Below are 17,960 nucleotides of genomic sequence, written 5' to 3' on the forward strand. Positions count from 1 at the left end.
CCTTTGTTTTCCATGTTGGGTTCCTCATATCTTGCAAAATTTGTACATTTCTAGCTTTGTTTCTGACCTGTGCATTCAAAGGTGAAGATTTCTTTCTCAAGTTTTGGTACAGAGCATCTTTACCATCATTTAGATGCAGTTATTCTGTAATTGAAACGTGATTCATTTTGGAGCTTCTGTAGGAGTCTATTCCAGAAGTCCTGAACCACAAAACTTTCTCCTCATCTATTTATTCTCAGTGAATGCTAGCTTAAGTTCCATGAGAGAAAAAATAATATTGTATAGGAGTTCGAGGCTGCAATGCTGTTTGAAACTTGCCTCAAATCGGTCTGGTAAAAATGTCAATTCAGCCCCCAACCCTCTCCCACCGCCGCCCCATCGCCTCGCTCTGGTCCCACATACTTGCCTTTAACATCATTTGAAACCAGTTTGATAGAGCCACACACATTTTCACAACACAGATTAGCTCAGTTGTGTGAAGGAGGGAGTATACAAGGGCATGTGCATTTTGGGGGTACCTTGGAGGCTGGCAGCTATACTAGGAATGTGGTTTGCTGCTGAAGGGGAGGGAGAGGGAACAGACCTCTCTACTCATCTTGAATCACTAAGCCTTCTGGGAGAACTCCAGGGTCTGTCCTGGTGGGGTGTCATGATGAGCATCACGTGGCAGTGTGTGGGTTCCCCTTCCCACTATATTCAATGCCAGCCCCTCTGCCACCATTACACCAGGACTCTGCCCCTCTCCCATGGCCCATGCTAAAAGCCACAGAATATTGAGTTTATGGTGTTCTCTCTGGGCTGTGGTGGTGGGGGAGAAACAGGGAAGGGAAACAAAACCCAAGAAATACACCTTCCTTTTAAAAAAGCATAAAAGAACATAATAGTGGGTATTTATTATTGAAATCCACATAGTTTATGTAGACACTCTTCTTCACAAGCCTGGCACTGGGAGGACAGAAAGGTCATTGTTCCTGGTCATGGGGGTGGGTGTCCCCTTTTGGTGAATCCACCCCAGCAGGAACAGGGTGGGTCATACTTAGGTTTCCCTCACGCAGGAGAGGGTATGATGGGGTCCGCACTAATTGCCATCTCTGTGTATTGAATTCAGCTCTGGTTCGAAGAAAAGTGTGACCTGTGGGAGCTGTTAGCACCCTTCCTTATGCTTATGCAGATGTAGATGTTTACCCTGTTCTCACCTTGAATCTTGCTGGACTCCCACCATTGGGCCCACTGGAATTTTGTCCTCCTGGGCCATGTGGACAATATCTGGGAATGGGTGGCCAGGAATGAACAACATTTTGCATGTTCATTATACCATTTGGCTGGACCTCACAAACAAAAGTGTAAAGATACAGTAAGTACTAATTTCAAGATGGTGTCAGTGGTGTATTCAGCCCTTGGGACCCAGGTACAAGGAGAGTGCATTACAGAAGCTCCTGTGCTGCAGGCTTCATGAATGCCATATGCAGACTGGGTGCACCTGCCACAGGAGAAACTCAGTTCTTCTTGCCAATGCACTAAAGGATTACAGATCAGCAAGTGTATTAGCGTGCAAGCAGGATTTGTTAGTGATATGTTCTCATGGAAGAGGATAGGTCTTGCTGAGATGGGAATGAAAGGCAAGAAGTTGGATGGCAAGAGCACCAGGTCCTTTGTCCTGAGAACTTATATAGTTGGTGCGATGGGGGCAAACAACTTACATATTGATTGACAGGTAAAAGTGGTGCCAGCTTCTATGGGGGATGAGACTACTCAAACGTAGGTATGTGTGGGCGTCGGTAGCCCAAATCCTTATCTGGCTTCAGACCCCATTTGGTTATCTTGTAAAACAGATCTGTGACAGGAGACAGTTACAGTTAAAGCAGTCACCCAAAGTTATCTATGGGCTCTTTCTGTAAACATTAGGGACCCTTCATAAAACAGATAGTGGACAGGGGCTAACAGTTAGCCAGTTTTGTTTTACGGGTCCTTCCTTGAGTGCTGTGGACCCCCTCCTATCTTCTAGGCCTTGGGATGAATAGTTTGAAAGCCTTTCTTTCCCAGATGGTGGAAATGATACCTAGAATTTCCATGTGGTGACATGGAGTTTCTTGTGATGCTGGACCATCTGGCAATAGAAATGGCCCAAGGTCAGGACTGCTGAGTTGGTGGGTGACAGGTCTTCCTCATCCTCCCAGCCTTGGCTTACCATCTATCCTACCTAACACACCAGTGTGGGCAGATGTTGCTCTCAGTGTCAGTTCTCAGCAAGGGTGGGTGAGGGTCTTGTTTCACAGGGTATTTTCAGTACCACCAGCCTATGTTGAGGAGGCTCTGAGTGCACAAGCTCAGAGAGAGGGTGGTAATCTGGAGGAAGGCACATCCTCCACCTCATGCCTCCTTCTCAGGGCAGTTGAGTCTATGTGGAGAAAGCAATGGGGTCTGCTCAAAATCTGAGTTTGGCTACAGATCCCGACCCTGTCCTTATCTTCCCTTGTCCAACGCTAAAGACCCAGAAGACAAGGGCACTGATGGCTGTTCAGCAGGACTTGTGATCTCAGTGATCCACTTGCCAGATTCTGTCTGTGCTCACTCAACGTTGAATGTCAAACTGAAAGGCTGGAGTTCCCATTTCCAGTGTACAGACTAGGAATCAGGCAGAGAGAAGTTGAGAATCTTGTCTTAGGTCACACAGCTGGAGAAGACAGAGCTGAGACTCACACCCACTATGGACTGATGTGGAATCTGTATGCTGTTTACCAGGAAATGATGACCCTGAAGGGGCAGCAAGGAGAGTGAGGAAGACCAGGTGCCCAGACTGAGCCAGGCTCACGTCTGTGCACAAGCACACATCCCTCCCTGCCGTTCAGCTCTGAGGCTCCGGAGGTTGTAGAAGCTAGAAGAGCCAAGAGAAGCCAAGGGAGGAGGGCAGGGAGTCTACTAAGAGAAAAGGCTCCACTTCCCAGGAGTCTGGGGAATTCCCTTCTCTGGTGAGTCTGTCTCAAATCCCTCTCTCTCTGGGCAGTAACCAAAGTAGACTGAGCCCCGACTCACCCATTTGTAGGGGTTGAATTTATGTGGCTGCGAGTATGAGTTCTTTGTGGCTCTTCCCAAACTCTGCTTTCAGTGATGGGGGAATGAGGGATGTGGGCTTTTTGTCTCCATTTGTATGGAGACAAAACTCTTTAGAAAAAGGCCATCAAAAAACCATGAAAGAGATTGGTGCTGATACCCCACTATTACTCATGGAACTATTTATCCATTTCATCTCTTGTCATGAAACTGGAGGGTTTGTTTAATGTTACTTCTGTACTTACAATCTTGAGGAAAGTAAGGGGGCAGAGACTTCCTATGGCTGTTGATATCCAACTTAATGCTAATGACTCATTCAGTCCACCCGCAAACATAGGTCTTCTCCCCTGCGTGTGTCCTCTGGTGTCTGATGACAACTGACTGCCGTGTAAAGACTCTCCCGTACTCCCTGCAAAAATTGGGCTTCTCCCCTGAGTGTATCCTGTGATGTGTGATGAGATGTGACTTCTGTGTAAAGCCTTGCCCACACTCCCGGCAAACACAGGGCTTCTCCCCTGAGTGTGTCCTCTGGTGTCTGATGAGATGTGACTTCTGTGAAAAGCCTCTCCCACACTCCCGGCAAACATAGGGCTTGTCCCCTGAGTGTGTCCTCTGGTGTGTGATGAGATGTGACTTCTGTGAAAAGCCTCTCCCACATTCCCTGCAAACATAGGGCTTGTCCCCTGAGTGTGTCCTCTGGTGCGTGATGAGAACTGACTTGTATGTAAAGCCTCGCCCACACTCCCTGCAAACATAGGGCTTGTCCCCTGAGTGTGTCCTCTGGTGTCTGATGAGAACTGACTTGCATGTAAAGCCTCGCTTGCACTCCCTGCAAACATAGGGCTTCTCCCCTGAGTGTATCCTGTGGTGTGTGATAAGATGTGACTTCCGTGTAAAGCCTTGCCCACACTCCCTGCAAACACAGGGCTTCTCCCCTGAGTGTGTCCTCTGGTGTCTGATGAGATGTGACTTCTGTGAAAACCCTCTCCCACATTCCCTGCAAACATAGGGCTTGTCCCCTGAGTGTGTCCTCTGGTGTGTGATGAGAACTGACTTGTATGTAAAGCCTCGCCCACACTCCCTGCAAACATAGGGCTTGTCCCCTGAGTGTGTCCTCTGGTGTGTGATGAGATGTGACTTCTGTGAAAAGCCTCGCCCACACTCCCTGCAAACATAGGGCTTGTCCCCTGAGTGTGTCCTCTGGTGTATGATGAGATGTGACTTCTGTGAAAAGCCTCGCCCACACTCCCTGCAAACATAGGGCTTCTCCCCTGAGTGTGTCCTCTGGTGTGTGATGAGATGTGACCCATCACTGAAGCCTTGCCAACACCCTCTGTGCTCCATTGTTACAATTTTTGACATTCCTGCTTTCACAAATAACTTGCCTGTACCCTCTGGACTCTCTTTCTGGCCTCTGCAGGGCTCCTCCTCCATCATTCTCTCATGCTCACTAGAGCTCATTTGTTCTTTGGAAGGTTGGAAAAAGGGTCTTGAGATTCTTCTCTGATTGATCCTTTTAAGCAAAAGTTTGGACCTTTCTTTGACCTCTTGACCTTCAGCTTTATCATTCCAGCTGTGTGTACGAGTATGTTGCTGCTGCTGATTCTGATCCTCTGGACAGGGTTCCTCTGCTTGGAGGTGTTTTCTTGCAGATGTTCCCGGGAGAATCTGAGAGGGATGATTGAGTTTCAAGTGTTGGCTGAGGAATTTCTGACTGGAGAAGGCCAGAGAGCAGGAGGAACATGGGTGGACCTCTGGCTTTGGTTCTGCTGAAAGAGAAAGGTTTGGTCAGGGATGTTGGTGAGAATGCCTGGGCCACACAACTTGTCTCCTGGTAAGACCTGCTCCATGAATCCTTATTGTAGTGACAATGCAAGCTCTGTCAGGAGACAGAGTCCACTGAGTCCACATAGACAGAGTGGACACAATGTCCACTCACAGTCTATCTTTTTTATTTTTATGCAGTGATTTTCTTCAGAAATCCAGAAAGCCCACATTAAGGTCTTTGCTAATATTGCTCAGACTAAGGACTTTTAGTAGCAGGAGAGGCAATTTCACTCCCTGAACTGCAGTGACCTTTCCCCTCTACAGGTCTTCTCTATGTTAAAGAGGAAAACTAGGAATTGCTTCTCTTTCAGTTTTTTACAACTATAAAATAATATCTTTCCTGCCCTTGCTTGTGTGGCTCAGTGGATTGAGTGCCTGCTTGTGAAGCAAGGACTCACAGGTTAGATTCCCAGTCAGGGCACGTGCCTGGGTTGTGGGTCAGGTCTCCAGTAGGGGGCGAGTGAGAAGCAACCATGCATTGGTGTTTCCTGTCTTTCTTCGTCTTCCTCTCTAAAGTAAATAAGTAAAATCTTAGACTCATTCCTCAAGCTTCACACTGAATATTTATGCTTCATTTCTTTCAATGTTATTCCATTTCAAATACACTGAGAAGTCCCGTTTCAAAATATTTTTCCAACCACACGTCTTACACGCTTGACTCTGACTCCTATTCCTCTCTGACCAATCCACCATGCTCTCTCACTTGGAGATGAATTGATCTCTGAGGGGATTCCCCACTGGAGTCTCTTTTCTTTTCTTTTTTTTTTAAGATCTTATTTATTTATTTTTAGAGAGGGAAGGGAGGGAGAAAGAGTGAGAGAAACATCAATGTGTGGTTGCTAGGGGCCGTGGCCTGCAACCCAGGCATGTGCCCTGACTGGGATTCAAACCTGTGACACTTTGGTTCACAGCCCGAGCTCAATCCACTGAGCTACACCAGCCAGGGTTGGAGTTTATTTTCTAAAAATTAACAAAGCATAATCAGAACAGAGAACACACCCCTCTACAGCTGACTGCACACTTGCACTCAGAATTCTAAGTCCCCAGTGTCTCAACTCGGGTCATGGGCACTGCATTTCTGGACTACTAAGCATCTATATGATGTGTTCTTACTCTCCTTGCTGAGAGAAGACCTGAGTGACCCTCAGCCAGTTCAATGCCCCACCTCTTTTCTTCCCTGCACTACCTGCTTCCTCTGCCTGGGATGCTGTACCCGCAGGTATTTTTGTAAATGTTATCTCTGGAGAGAGCCCTTCCCAGCCCACGTGCTATACGGCACGTCCCCTCACACTGATCCCTAGGCACTTGTCCTGGATTAGTTTTCCCCAAAGCACTAGCCCCTGTGTAGTGTTATGCACATGCAAGTACGTGTGCATGGGTTTTCCTCCGTTATTGGTCAGCTCCTCAAGAGCAGTGATTCTCATCCTCATATTAATCTGTACTGCCATGTCCCAGGACCTGTGTGCCACAGAGTAGGATCTTGCCCGACAATTCACAGAAATAATGAACGAATGTGTTCGGCCTGAATGGTGTGGCTTGGTGGGTTGGGTGTTGTCTCACAAACTGAAAGGTTGTAAGTTTGATTCCCAGTCAGGGAACATGGAAGGGTTGTGGGCCAGTTAGGGGTATGCCATAGACAACCGATTAATATTTCCCTTGCACACTGGTTTTTCTTTCTACATACTTTCCACTCTCTGTAAAAATAAGTAAAATCTTGGTTAAAAAGATTTTATTTATATATTTATTTATTTTCAGAAAAGGGGGAAGAGAGGGCAGGAGAGGGAGAGAAACATCAATGTGTGGTTGCCTCTCACTTGCTCCATTCTGGGAACCTGGCCCAAAACCCAGGCATGTGCCCCAACTGGGAGTCAAACTGGTAGCCCTTTGGTTCACAGGCTGGTGCTCAATCCTCTCAGTCACACCAGCCAGGGAAAAAAATCTTTAAAAAATAATGAATGCCTATAAACAAAAACGTTTTATTTAGAAGCATGGAGGAAAATTAAGAAGAAACAGCTATAAAAGTGTCAGAAAAACTGCCTTGGTGAGAAAACTGGTTAGTGCTTGAAAACTTTTTTTTTTGAGCCTCTCAGTATTTCAGTACTATATGCAGTTGTGTATTTTGTTCATGAAATATTTTAAAAATGAAAAATATAAAAATTTTACCTAAGAGTCAAAGGCATATGAATGAATTGTGAATTTCTGAAGCATCTGAGTTGAAACTTTACTGACTTTAGAGTGGATTTTACTCTACTTAAGAGTTGGATTGTGACTATTTTATAGAGAATTCTCTCTTTTCTTTCTGTTTTGAAGAACAGTGGTGCCCACCTCTCCCAGACATGAGCTGTCTCTTCCACTTGCTGCCCCACTTGCTGCCCAGCTCCTGGCCATACTCGTCCCCGAACCAGACCAGCAGCTCACAGCCCGGCCTGATGACCCGGCAGGTTCGGTAGAAAATCTGCCCATGGTATTGAAAGGCCACCAGGTTCTGCTCTTCATCATCCCGGGCACAGTTCACATACCTGGGATTAAGGCAGATGAAGGGAAAGAAAACCACAGTGATGCATTCCTGGTACCTGTTACATCCATGTCCAACTCCTCACTGATTCTTAAGGCCCATTAGCCTCTGGTGTTGCCCACTGCCCCTAATGCTTCCGGGAACCTTTGTTCAGTGTCTGAGCGTCCGTCAGCATGTCATGTGAATTCCTGCCTCCAAGTCCTGCTTGCAAGTGTTCATCCTGCCTAACACCATTTTCTAAAACCCAGCTCTAGACTTAACCTCCACCCTGACTGGCCATAATATCCAGTGATATCTTGCTTCTCCAAGCTCTAAACCAAGTTGTCTCACACCATAGAACCTGGTGCTCGATTGAGGGCTCTGATTCTAAATTAGCTCACCAATTATCCAGTACTCAGCCCATGTCTGTTTTCTCTTGAGAGGCCTTTCTCCATCCCCCTTACACTTTATTTAGAGTATCATTCACTTCCCTGCCCAAGGTTACCATAGAAAATTGCAGGTCTTTTTGTCTTAGTAAAACAAAAACAGAACAGTAGTAGTTGATTCACATTCTGTTATCCTTGATAAAAGAGAGCCCCTCTCAGGAAAGGGGCGCATGGCCATTCCTTTTCAGGCCTCAGAGCCCAGCTCTAGTTAGAAGGCAGGCCAGGATGGTTTGCTGCCCTCACAGGTTCAGGCCACCCTTGGTTGGTGCTATCTTGACACGGTGCACTTCTTGGAAATTATAGTTAAATGCTTCTAAAAGCAATTTTTTTATGTCTGTCTGCAAGAAGTCTACCATAAGGACAGGGGTTGTGTGATCTGTTTAAGTAATGTGTTCCTCCATTTAAACTGGAATTAAATAAGTGTTTAATTAATGCTCATTTGATAAATTAAAGTGTAATCTAGTGTCTCTGGTGAATCTAGGCTCTTCAAGGTCCTTTCCAGTGTCCACATTGTGTCTAGCAGAGAGCTTTACATTTTGAGGACGTATGCTGTACTTTTCCCCTCAATGTCCCCTGAAATGAAAGAACACTGTATGGAGAAAAAGAGGAAAAAAAGGATTAAAGGAGAGCACTGAGGGAGGCATGATGAGAGGGAAAGCTATATGGGTTTGTGGGGGATGAGAGTCCCCTCTGGCACCCAGAGACCTGTTGACCTCACCTCATCCAGTTGGCCCAGGACCTGTCCTTTCCATCCACATACTCATAGCAGTTTCTCCCTTTGGCGATCTGTGTTTCAGAAAAAAAGTTAAAGACTTTTTATTCTTTTTGTGGGGAGGTAATAGTCAGAAGAATTATTTTACTCTATTGTCATCAAAGCTCTTCCATCGTGCATGGGGATTCGACTGCCAACTGTGACCACATGATATTGGTCTTACTCATCGTCTACACATCCGAGTCTACCTGTCCAATCAGAGCAGGAGCCCCACAATGGAGGAGCCACTCTTTTGTGTCTGCACCACTTTGCTCCCGCTTACCTTCTGATCCTTAAACTGGAGCTCTGTGTTCATGGCAAGTCCAGTCAGTACACAGAGCTAACGACATTGTCCCCTCCATGTCTAGCACGTAATAGGAGAGGGCCCTCCAAGCCTCAGAAGGCATGTGGGAAGCCAGAGGACAGTGGGGGAGGTAGGTAGTTCTCACCAGCCAGGAGTATCTGCTCTTGGCTGCCTCTCCATCTTCTGTGATGTGTCCTTCATAAGGGCCAAAGAGCAGACCCACTGGCAAGTCAGCTGCCTCATTCCACACTCCAAGCCCAGCTTCAGGGATGGTCGATGGGCCGATTCTCAACCCAGGGGGCAGGGTGAGGGCTGAGCGGTGGGGATGCCCCTTGTCCATTGCAGTGTCCTTTACAAATGTAGGTGGCCCATGCATGGCACAGCTGTCGATGAAGAAGTTCTGACACTTCTCACAATCTGGAGGTGAGAGCAACAGGGGTTAGGGAAGGTTTAGCGCATGTTCCTGGGCACAAAGAGCTTCAGAAGGAGTCCATCACTGACATCATTGAGACTCAATCCTGTACCCTATGTCACTAGAGGAAGGGGATGATTTGGGGACCACAGGACTAGATAAAATTATTGTATCACAATATGCTTCTTAGTGAGGGTCACTTACAAAGGTAGTCATCATCCTGGGGCTCGGTGACCTCTTGGTACACATGGCCCTTTCTTTCTTGTAGGATGTACACCTTCACGTCCATCTCCTTTCCTCTGAGTTCTAAGTTGGAGAAGGCCAGGTAAGTAAGCGAGGTTGGTGTGGTGTGGAGTATTAGTTCTCATTTTGTCAGATAACACAATCTCCTCCCATCAAATTATTATCTGTCCTTTTGCATACTCTGGTATTTTATTCCATTAACTATTGGTTCAAAAGACTAAGACTCTAACTACAGATGACTGATTCAATTTTAGTTTCTAGATTTTCCCATTACCAGCCAATCTTTCCCATTTTACTTGCCAATCTTTAATCATTCATGAAATATTTATGGAGTGCACATTACATTTTAGGCATTGAGTAAAGGCCTGGGCATTCAACACCAATAAAGTGTGGTTGCTAGTATCACAGATGGATTTATTGGACAACTTGTATGTGTCACCTGTTTTAAATTCAATTTAATGTTTTCAAACAATATATGAATGATGTTTCCTTATCTTCACTTTACACATTAGCATTCCGGAGCTCAGAGAATTTATAGGATTTTCCCAAAGGTCCAGTGGTAACTTCAGTCTTCAGCTTATCCCAGCTTAAATCCAGGCCTACCCAAAGTCCACCCCACATACCTAGGTCATACTTATCAGCCCTTCTATAGGACTTAGAGGAACTAAAGCTTCCAAATTATTTTCTCTTACCCAATTTTTGTCTAGTGTGCTTTTCAAAGGCACATGCTTCTCCAGGAGGGGACACTGGTTTCTGGGCATGCTCTGAGTCACTTGCAGTCATCCAATTTGCTGTTCCTGACAATTCCTTCAAACTATATTCCTTGTTTAATGGCACCCTGGATGTTGCCTTCAATGTAAGAGTCACATATTGAAAGATAGCATGTATTTATTGTTTTAAGGGTTATTATATATCTTACATGCATGTCTTTAATACTTCAACCCTCGGAAATATCTAGGGAGTATGAATATTAGAGGGATAGGGCCAATGTGGGTAATGAATCCAAGATTAGAACCCATGCTTATGGCCCTTTTCTTTCAACTGTCTCTATAATATTGAGAGTCAGGGATATGGGGAAGAGAATACAGAAATAGTTGGCAGAAACATATGTAGACAATAAATAAAATGGTGATAAAGTTTGCAATACCTTGGAAAGAATATTTGTACTTAGATTAGCTGGTTCCCACCAAATGTTTGAAGAAGGCTATACCAGTAGCTAGTTGTCTTTAGTGTCCTGATATATAACATGTCAATTTTTAATGTTATAGTGAACATGCAATTAAATAATGTTCAACAAAGTGTCCTGTGAATTATGTAATACAGCATGAATGGTTCTGCTATCAATTTACCCCTCAGCTCTCTCCATATTTCAGTCTCACAGAAATTACCTTCAGTGTTCATTAATCATCTTCTAGTTCATTTTGTAATCGTGAAATCATTCACTCAGCAAACATTCGGGGGATCTCAGGAGCCCTAATCTGGGCCTGAGACCTCTGAGAAGACTTAGGTATGGACCAGGCTCTCAAAGAGCTCACAACACAGAGGTAGGCAGGCTGAACAAATGATTCTAAACAGGATGAGAGTGGCTTCATTGGAACTCAGACAAAGAAGCTGTTACTTTACCCAATAAGAAAGGGCATTTGAAATGAGTTCCAGACAGATGAGTTTCTGTTGAGGAGTGTGTAACCTATATGAAGCCCTTAAGTTATTTTATTATTTGTTGTTCCTCAGTCATCAAACCTGAAGCTCGTCACAGGTAGGAGATGCTCTTTGATTAGAGTGGGAGGCTCTGATCCTGGACATTTTACATTCTTCTTCACCTGGGGCCATCCTCTGTACCAACTGCCTGCACATTGTACACTTTCCTTAGTCAGAGGGTATAGTGCATCTCTCACTTCAGCATAGCAGAGAAGAACTTTGGTTGAAACCGTCAGTCAGATGAATGATGTATTGACATATATAAGACAATGTAAACTTTAGAAAACTATGAAAGTTTTATTTTTTAATTGAAAGATTTTATTTTTTTGAGCGAGGGGAAGAAGGCAGGGAGAAAGAGGGAGAGAAATATCGATGCGAGAGATGTTTCAGTGATCAGTCACTTCTCACAAATACCCCCACTGGGAACCTGGCCCACAACCCAGGCATGCGTTCTGACCAGGAATCAAACGGGTGATCTTTTGCTTTGCAGGATAACACCCAACCAATTCACGCTGGCCAGGGAAAAACTATGAAAGTTTTAATGAGTTTGTAAGTGGTTTAGAGAAGAAACTATGGATTAGACTGCACAAGCACTGATACTGTGATCTTAGACATATAGTCAAACATTTCTATATCTCTGAAAGATCACTTTCCTCATTGTAAATGGTGACAGTTACAGTACCTTCCTCATCAGCTGGTTATATGTGTGAGGTAATTCACATAGAATTCCTAAAATCTGAAACATTATGAGAATGAAACAAATGGTAGTTACTATTGCTGCTGTAGTTGTTAACCATTAAGATGATGATGTGGCTCAGTGGATTAAGCGCTGGCCTGCAGACTGAAAGGTCACCAGTTCCATTCCCGGTCAGGGCACATGCCTGAGCTGTGGACCAGGCCCCCCACTTGGGGGCGTGTGAGAGGCAACCTATTCATGTTTGTCCCCTCTCTTTCTCTCTCCATTCCCCTCTCTTTAGAAAATTGATAGATAAAATCTTTTAAAAAGGATGATAATGTTGGACAGTATGTAGAAGAGACCAGGAAAGGAAGGTGGCAGTTCCTAAGATACTCTCTGCATTTCCCTGCTCTTACCTGCATTTCTATCTGTGAGGAAAATTTTGTTGTCAACAGGATTTGGGAAATACTCACCTTCTGGTGTTTACTGCGTTCTCTTCTGAAGGCCACTCAAGGTTTCACTGAAAGATGACAAGAAATCAGTGTTTTGGTTGGTAAATGTTTCCAGAATCTGGAGATTCTTATTAGGGACACAGAATTGTGAATGAGAGTGTGGCAGGAAAAGAAATCCCCATGAAAAAGCCTCTATGCTCTGCAGCTTCTGATAAGCAGTGCTCTCTGTACCACCTGCAGAATTTCACAGTGCCTTGTTTTAACGTGACAGGACATAGGTGACCAGTAGCTATTTTTAGGTAGGAGCTGACCAGCAGCTGTTCCCAAGGCAACAGTTACCTCAAGGCCAAAGCACTAACCTTCGCTTCTGCTTCTGCATGCTTGCGCATCGCAGTTGTTTCCCCCTCCCTTTTTGCCTTGTAACAAGTATTTAAAGGAAACTCCAGCTTAAGCTTTTTGCTCAGAATTTGGGTAGTTAACCCCTCTGAGGCCCACACATAATAAAAGTTTGTGCCTTGCCATCTTTCCCGTGTGTGAGTTATTTTCCGTAACACGAGTAATCCAAGAACAATCCCAGGATGATTGGAAAATGTTTTCTGAGGTATCATTAAGGCCTAGGCTTCTATTGGGGCCATCCACTAATTTCATTGGAATGATAAAAAACATACACAAAATGTCATCTATGCTTCACCTATGTTCATAAAGCATTTATTACGTTTATTAAAAAATAAATTGGCCTCTCCTGACAAAAATGTAATATAAGTAACTGCACAGAAACTCTGCGTCTTCAACATAACCCTTTCTCCGTCCTGTTTTCTTCATTCAAACTGGCCTTGTCCCGGCTGAGGGCACCTGGACCACCCGGCCTCCTTTCTCTGGTATCCCTCCCCCTGGGCACATACCGGCCACCCACGCCCTTCCTCAGTCATTAGACTCCGGTCAGCACCCACAGTGTGCTGACCCCAGAAACAGAATTCCAGTGAAGTTGAAGATCACATCTTGACCTCAGCTGTGTGTCAACCCCAGACCCATGGAAGTGGACCGACCCCACCCTCCGAACACTCACGATACTGGACGGAACATGGGGCCGACATCAGGAAACCACACGGAGGTCAACCCCTCCCGACCCTGGCCCTCCCCCACTCCCGTCATCACCAGGGTTAACACTGTCCCCGTCCGTCTCCATGCGGGCCACCGCGCGGCCAGGTGTGGGGACCCTCCTCACCGGCCAGACCCGCCTCCCTCTCTTGCGATGACGACTCTTCTGAATTAGTTATTTCTCGCTCACTTTATGTTCTTACACATTCACTGCTTACTAATGCGTCTATAAATACATGTGATTACGTTGCCCACGTGAAAGTTGACGGGAACAGCCCCGTCACTGTGCGACACACTGCTGTGCCTCTTGCTTGTTCGCTGCACCAGCAAACCTGTTCCCTGGTGACGTCCTGAGACGCCGCCCGACCCACACCAGGTCCGAGCCGGGAGGGCAGCGCTGGCTCCTCCCGCCGCTCACCGTGCTGCCTCGGGGCCCGTTCTTCATCAGAGTCCTCAGGGTCCTCCTCCTGGAGCTCGGTGGCCCGCCTGCCTGCGGCGGTGACCCAGGAAAGCCGGTCGGCAGGGCCCAGAGACCTGGGAAGAGACAAGACCTCTGTCCTGGAGCAGAGAGCGTGGGGGAGGGACAAGCCCAGGAAGCCCGTGGGACTGGCTCCGATGGGACGGGAGAGTCTGCAGCGAGTTGCCGTGAGCCCCGCACCCCGCACCGTCAGCGCCGGCCCCGCTCTGACACAACGGGGCAAACTCCCCCCATCGGTGTCCGTGCGGGAGGGAGCTGCAGGCGGAGGGAGCTGCAGGCGGATGGCGCCGCCAGAGTCGGAGCCGGCCCAGCGCCTGCGCACGCGCTACCTGGGCTGGTGAGCCGAGTTTCTCTTCACCTTCACGTCCCGGTACCGGCCTTTCTCTCCGTGGACAGGGCGCCCGGAGAGGGGGACGGAGGGGCTGGGTGGGCCCGGGCGAGCAGCCCTTGTTCCGGCCCCACTCCTCCCGCGCGCCGCCTCAGCGCGGGCTCCGTAGACCCGGCCGGGGGTCTGAGGACCCCGTTGGCGGGCCTGTGGCGGCGCAGGAAACGCGCTTCTCCCAGGGAAGGGCCCGGAGGACCCCCCGGGGCCCGGAGGCGCCCGCGCGAGGCGCAGGCGCAGTGTCCGGCACTCCGCCGTCTCTCGGGCTGAGAGGCTCGGGGTCCCTCAGGACTCGATCTGCGTCTTCGGGCGGAGGACACTCAGCGTCCCGGGGGAGAGGGCCAGACCGCCGCGGCTGAGGGGGGTTGGGGCGTCTCACGAGGGGCGTCCGGGTCCCCTCCACTGAGTCGGTTTCCAGGACGACGGCATTCGGGGTCTCTGCGTTTGGGGAGATTTGGACTTTCCGGGCGGGCGGGCTGCAGGAAGGGCGCCCCGAGCTGAGGGGAACTGGGGTTCCAGGCTGTTTGGGGGTCTGAGTGTTGGGGGTCAGGAGACGTGGGGTCCTCCGGGTTAGCGGACGCGCCCCTCGGTGCTGAAGGGGTTTGGGGGCCCCTCGGGATGAGGGCATCTGGGGTCTCTCTGGCTGGTTTGGGAGGTCTCGGGCTAAGGGTTCCACAGGGCAGGGCCCCCCGCTTACCGGTCCGTCTCCCGGGGTCCTTGCCGCGCCGCCCACCTCAGTGCAGCGTCCTCTCCCGGCTCCTGGGCTTCCCGCCCTCGGGAGGAGGTTCCATCCTGGACAGCCGCGGGGGCACAATCCGCCAATCAGAGCTGGGATCCCTGGGCCCTGCCCGCCAATGGGCGGCCAGAAGAAGCTGACAGGGCGGGGCAGAGGGGCGGAGCCCCCTGGGTGCCGGACTGGCCAGCGGAAGACCCGCACCACCCCGTGGGGATTGGCTACCCTGGGTCTCCCGAGCGCCAGTCAGCAGCCTGCAGCTCCAGGGCTCGTTTTCCCGCAGCTGGAGAGGGGTCCGCCCCGCAGGAGCTGGGAGTCCTGAGCTGGGCCGGACCTTCAAGTGGACGTGGCCCTCCTGCCGCCTGACAAAGTGTCTTTGTTCCTCCAGACTGTGGTCGGGATCCCCAACTCACATCTAGGCCCGTCCGTGCTCCCTCACTCCCTTTTCAAACCCACTTTCAGCTAGAGCTGCCTAAGCAGTGAGGACACGGTCAAGACTGCATTGCGTTCTGTGGAAACTTAAGTCAGTGAATTTTGAGCACGCAATTCATAGACACAAAATAAGTTCCAGAGGACTCAAATATGTAAACACAACAAATAGAATAATAAGTATACTGGAAAACACACTGGGAGAATTTCATGTCTCAAGGAAGTGGTGTTATGATTGATAGGTGTGTTTAAGTAACTCAGGTGTAAAAACATTTCAGGAATAGGAAGACAGGATAAAACCAAACAAAACTAAATACATTTAGAAATGCTGGACAAACCTACAAGTATTTTGGTTAAAAATAACGTAAAATTTGAGTGCAGGGGTCCACAGAGCAGGGTCAGTTTAGCTGCTACTGGCTTTCACGGGATAAGGTGGGAAGAGTGTTTCTGGTCCTTACCTCGTTTTGAGCATGTAAATATAACTTGATTTCCATGGACCTGAAATGAGCCAACTAACTGTAATTATTACTGTGAAACTGCATAAAGGGAAACCTCACTGAAGTGGAGTTGGGGGTCAGTGGGGATGCTGTCACATAGCACCACCCAGGGTCAATTACAGGAAACATTGTCTGTCACAGGCCCCAACATGAAGATGATACTGTGTGCTCCCAGGAGAAACCAACTCCCCAGCAACTCAGCCAGAGAGAAGCCATCGTCACACTGAACTGACACTTTTCTGCAGTGCACTCTCATTTGAAGTGACCCCTCCCAACTTCCTCCTTTCTGCCTGTAAAATAACGTTCCTCTCTTTTACTTGTGGAGGTGGCCTATGATTTTTGCTACAGCTTGCTTGTCCTAAATTGCAATTTTTTTACTGTTTCCGAATAAACCCCTTATCTGCTGGTAAAATAACTGACAGCTATATTTTTAAGGTCAACATAATTTGGTGGCCCGTATGGGGATCCAGAGGACTCCTGACATCTCTGAGGCTGATGAGCAAGCAGGTGCAATGTCCTTGCTCTGAAAGACTTGGGGAAGGGTCCTTTGGTGCAGACTCCCCAGTGATCATTTTGAGAATAGCCATCCAGAAATAACATCCTCATACCCTCTGATCCAGAAATTCCACTTTTCAAAATTTTCTCCTAGTGTCCCTGGCCTGGTAGCTCAGTTGGTTACAGTGTCCTGCCTATATGCCAAGGTGGTCAGTTCATTCTCCAGCCAGGGCACCTACAAGAAGCAACCAATGAATGAATACATAAGAGGAACAACTAAGTCTCTCTCTCTTTCAAATTAATAAATGAAATGAAAAGAAAAGTATTAAAATTTTCCCCCTAGTTATGCTTCCCTGTGTATGAAATGAAGTATGTTCCATGTATTTTATCCAACACATAATAACAGATATAAAGTTTTCAGTAGAAGAGTAATTGTTAACTTATGGTTTGCTCACACTGTTGAAGCAGGAGACAGCATAGGAAGAACTCTGAGACTGCAATACTGTCACTGGCCAGCATTTATCAGCCTGGTTGCCAGGAAACACCTTTTACCAATTAGGTAGAATAAATAGTAAATCGAGGCAGGGAGGAGGAAGGAGACAAGTCTCACAGGCTAATTCAGCAGTCCTAAGCCTGTTCTGATAATATTGCCAGGTGTTTCAATATCACAAGAAACACTATATTAGCAAGAAAGAAGGGAAGTCCTTGAAATTCTATGTAACATTTCCACTATCTGGGAAAGAAAGCCTTGAAACTGCTTTCATCCCAAGGCCTTAATGTGGGAGAGGGTCCCCGGTGACCAAAGAAAGAGCCCATAAAACAACTTTGGTTAATTGCCTACCTCTGGTCACTATCTGTTTTAGGAGGGAGTCCCTGATGCTCACAGAAAGAGGCCATAAATAACCGTGGAAAGTGCCCCGATTTTAATTAACTGCCTCCTGTCACATATTTGTTCTACAACAAGGTGAAAAAATAGGGTCTGGAACAAGATAAGGATTGGGACTATCAGACCCTTACACATACCTACGTGTGGGTAGTCACATTCCCCCGGGAAAGCTGGCACCGCATTTACCGGTTAATCAATTTGTAACTTTTTTTCCACCCATCCCACCAACTACATAAGTGCTCAGAACAAAGCGATCTCCACCGCCTCCCCCCGCCCAGGCTTGGGGTGCTCTTGGCTCTCAAGTCACAAGGCTTCTGGCCACTGGGCCTCAGGCTGCCCACGGGCTTGCCACCCTGGTCTTCAGCCACTCTTGCTTTTGTTCCTTTGCTTTGCCCTGAAACTTTGCCTTTCATTCCCCTACTCTGTCCAGTCCTGTTCTCTTCCATGGGAACAGGCCAATAATAAACTGATTACATACTATTAGATTTGCTGATATATAATTCTTTACATGCGTCAGTAAGAAGAAGCAGGTCTCTCCCAACAACAACACTGTGTATCAACTTAGTAGTGCTGCTTCTTAGTTAGTAGCATCAGACCTGTGAGGAGGC

General features: G+C 47.5%; 1 protein-coding gene across 4 annotated transcripts; it reads right to left on the bottom strand.

The window, feature by feature from the left end:
• Positions 1 to 3,218: 3,218 nt before the first annotated feature.
• On the bottom strand, positions 3,219 to 15,100 carry LOC123821891 (histone-lysine N-methyltransferase PRDM9-like). 4 transcript variants are annotated; one of them, XM_045843585.1, is made up of 9 exons: positions 15,010 to 15,100; positions 13,871 to 13,986; positions 12,376 to 12,422; positions 10,221 to 10,377; positions 9,490 to 9,591; positions 9,019 to 9,290; positions 8,537 to 8,604; positions 7,204 to 7,397; positions 3,219 to 4,817 (listed from the first exon to the last, which is right to left on the bottom strand). In XM_045843585.1, the coding sequence occupies exons 4-9, from the start codon at positions 10,309 to 10,311 to the stop codon at positions 3,364 to 3,366; spliced, it is 2,181 nt and encodes a 726-aa protein (XP_045699541.1). In that variant the 5' UTR covers positions 10,312 to 10,377; positions 12,376 to 12,422; positions 13,871 to 13,986; positions 15,010 to 15,100; the 3' UTR covers positions 3,219 to 3,363. The 4 variants fall into 4 exon arrangements, with proteins under 4 accessions (XP_045699541.1, XP_045699542.1, XP_045699543.1 ...); XM_045843586.1 differs by lacking the exon at positions 10,221 to 10,377; XM_045843588.1 differs by lacking the exon at positions 3,219 to 4,817 and having other exon boundaries at positions 6,787 to 7,397.
• Between the last annotated feature and the right edge of the window lie 2,860 nt (positions 15,101 to 17,960).

Source organism: Phyllostomus hastatus, unplaced genomic scaffold (genome assembly GCF_019186645.2).
Source record: "Phyllostomus hastatus isolate PE091 unplaced genomic scaffold, TTU_PhHast_1.1 phas_contig_40, whole genome shotgun sequence".
In the NCBI taxonomy this organism is placed as follows: domain Eukaryota; kingdom Metazoa; phylum Chordata; class Mammalia; order Chiroptera; family Phyllostomidae; genus Phyllostomus; species Phyllostomus hastatus.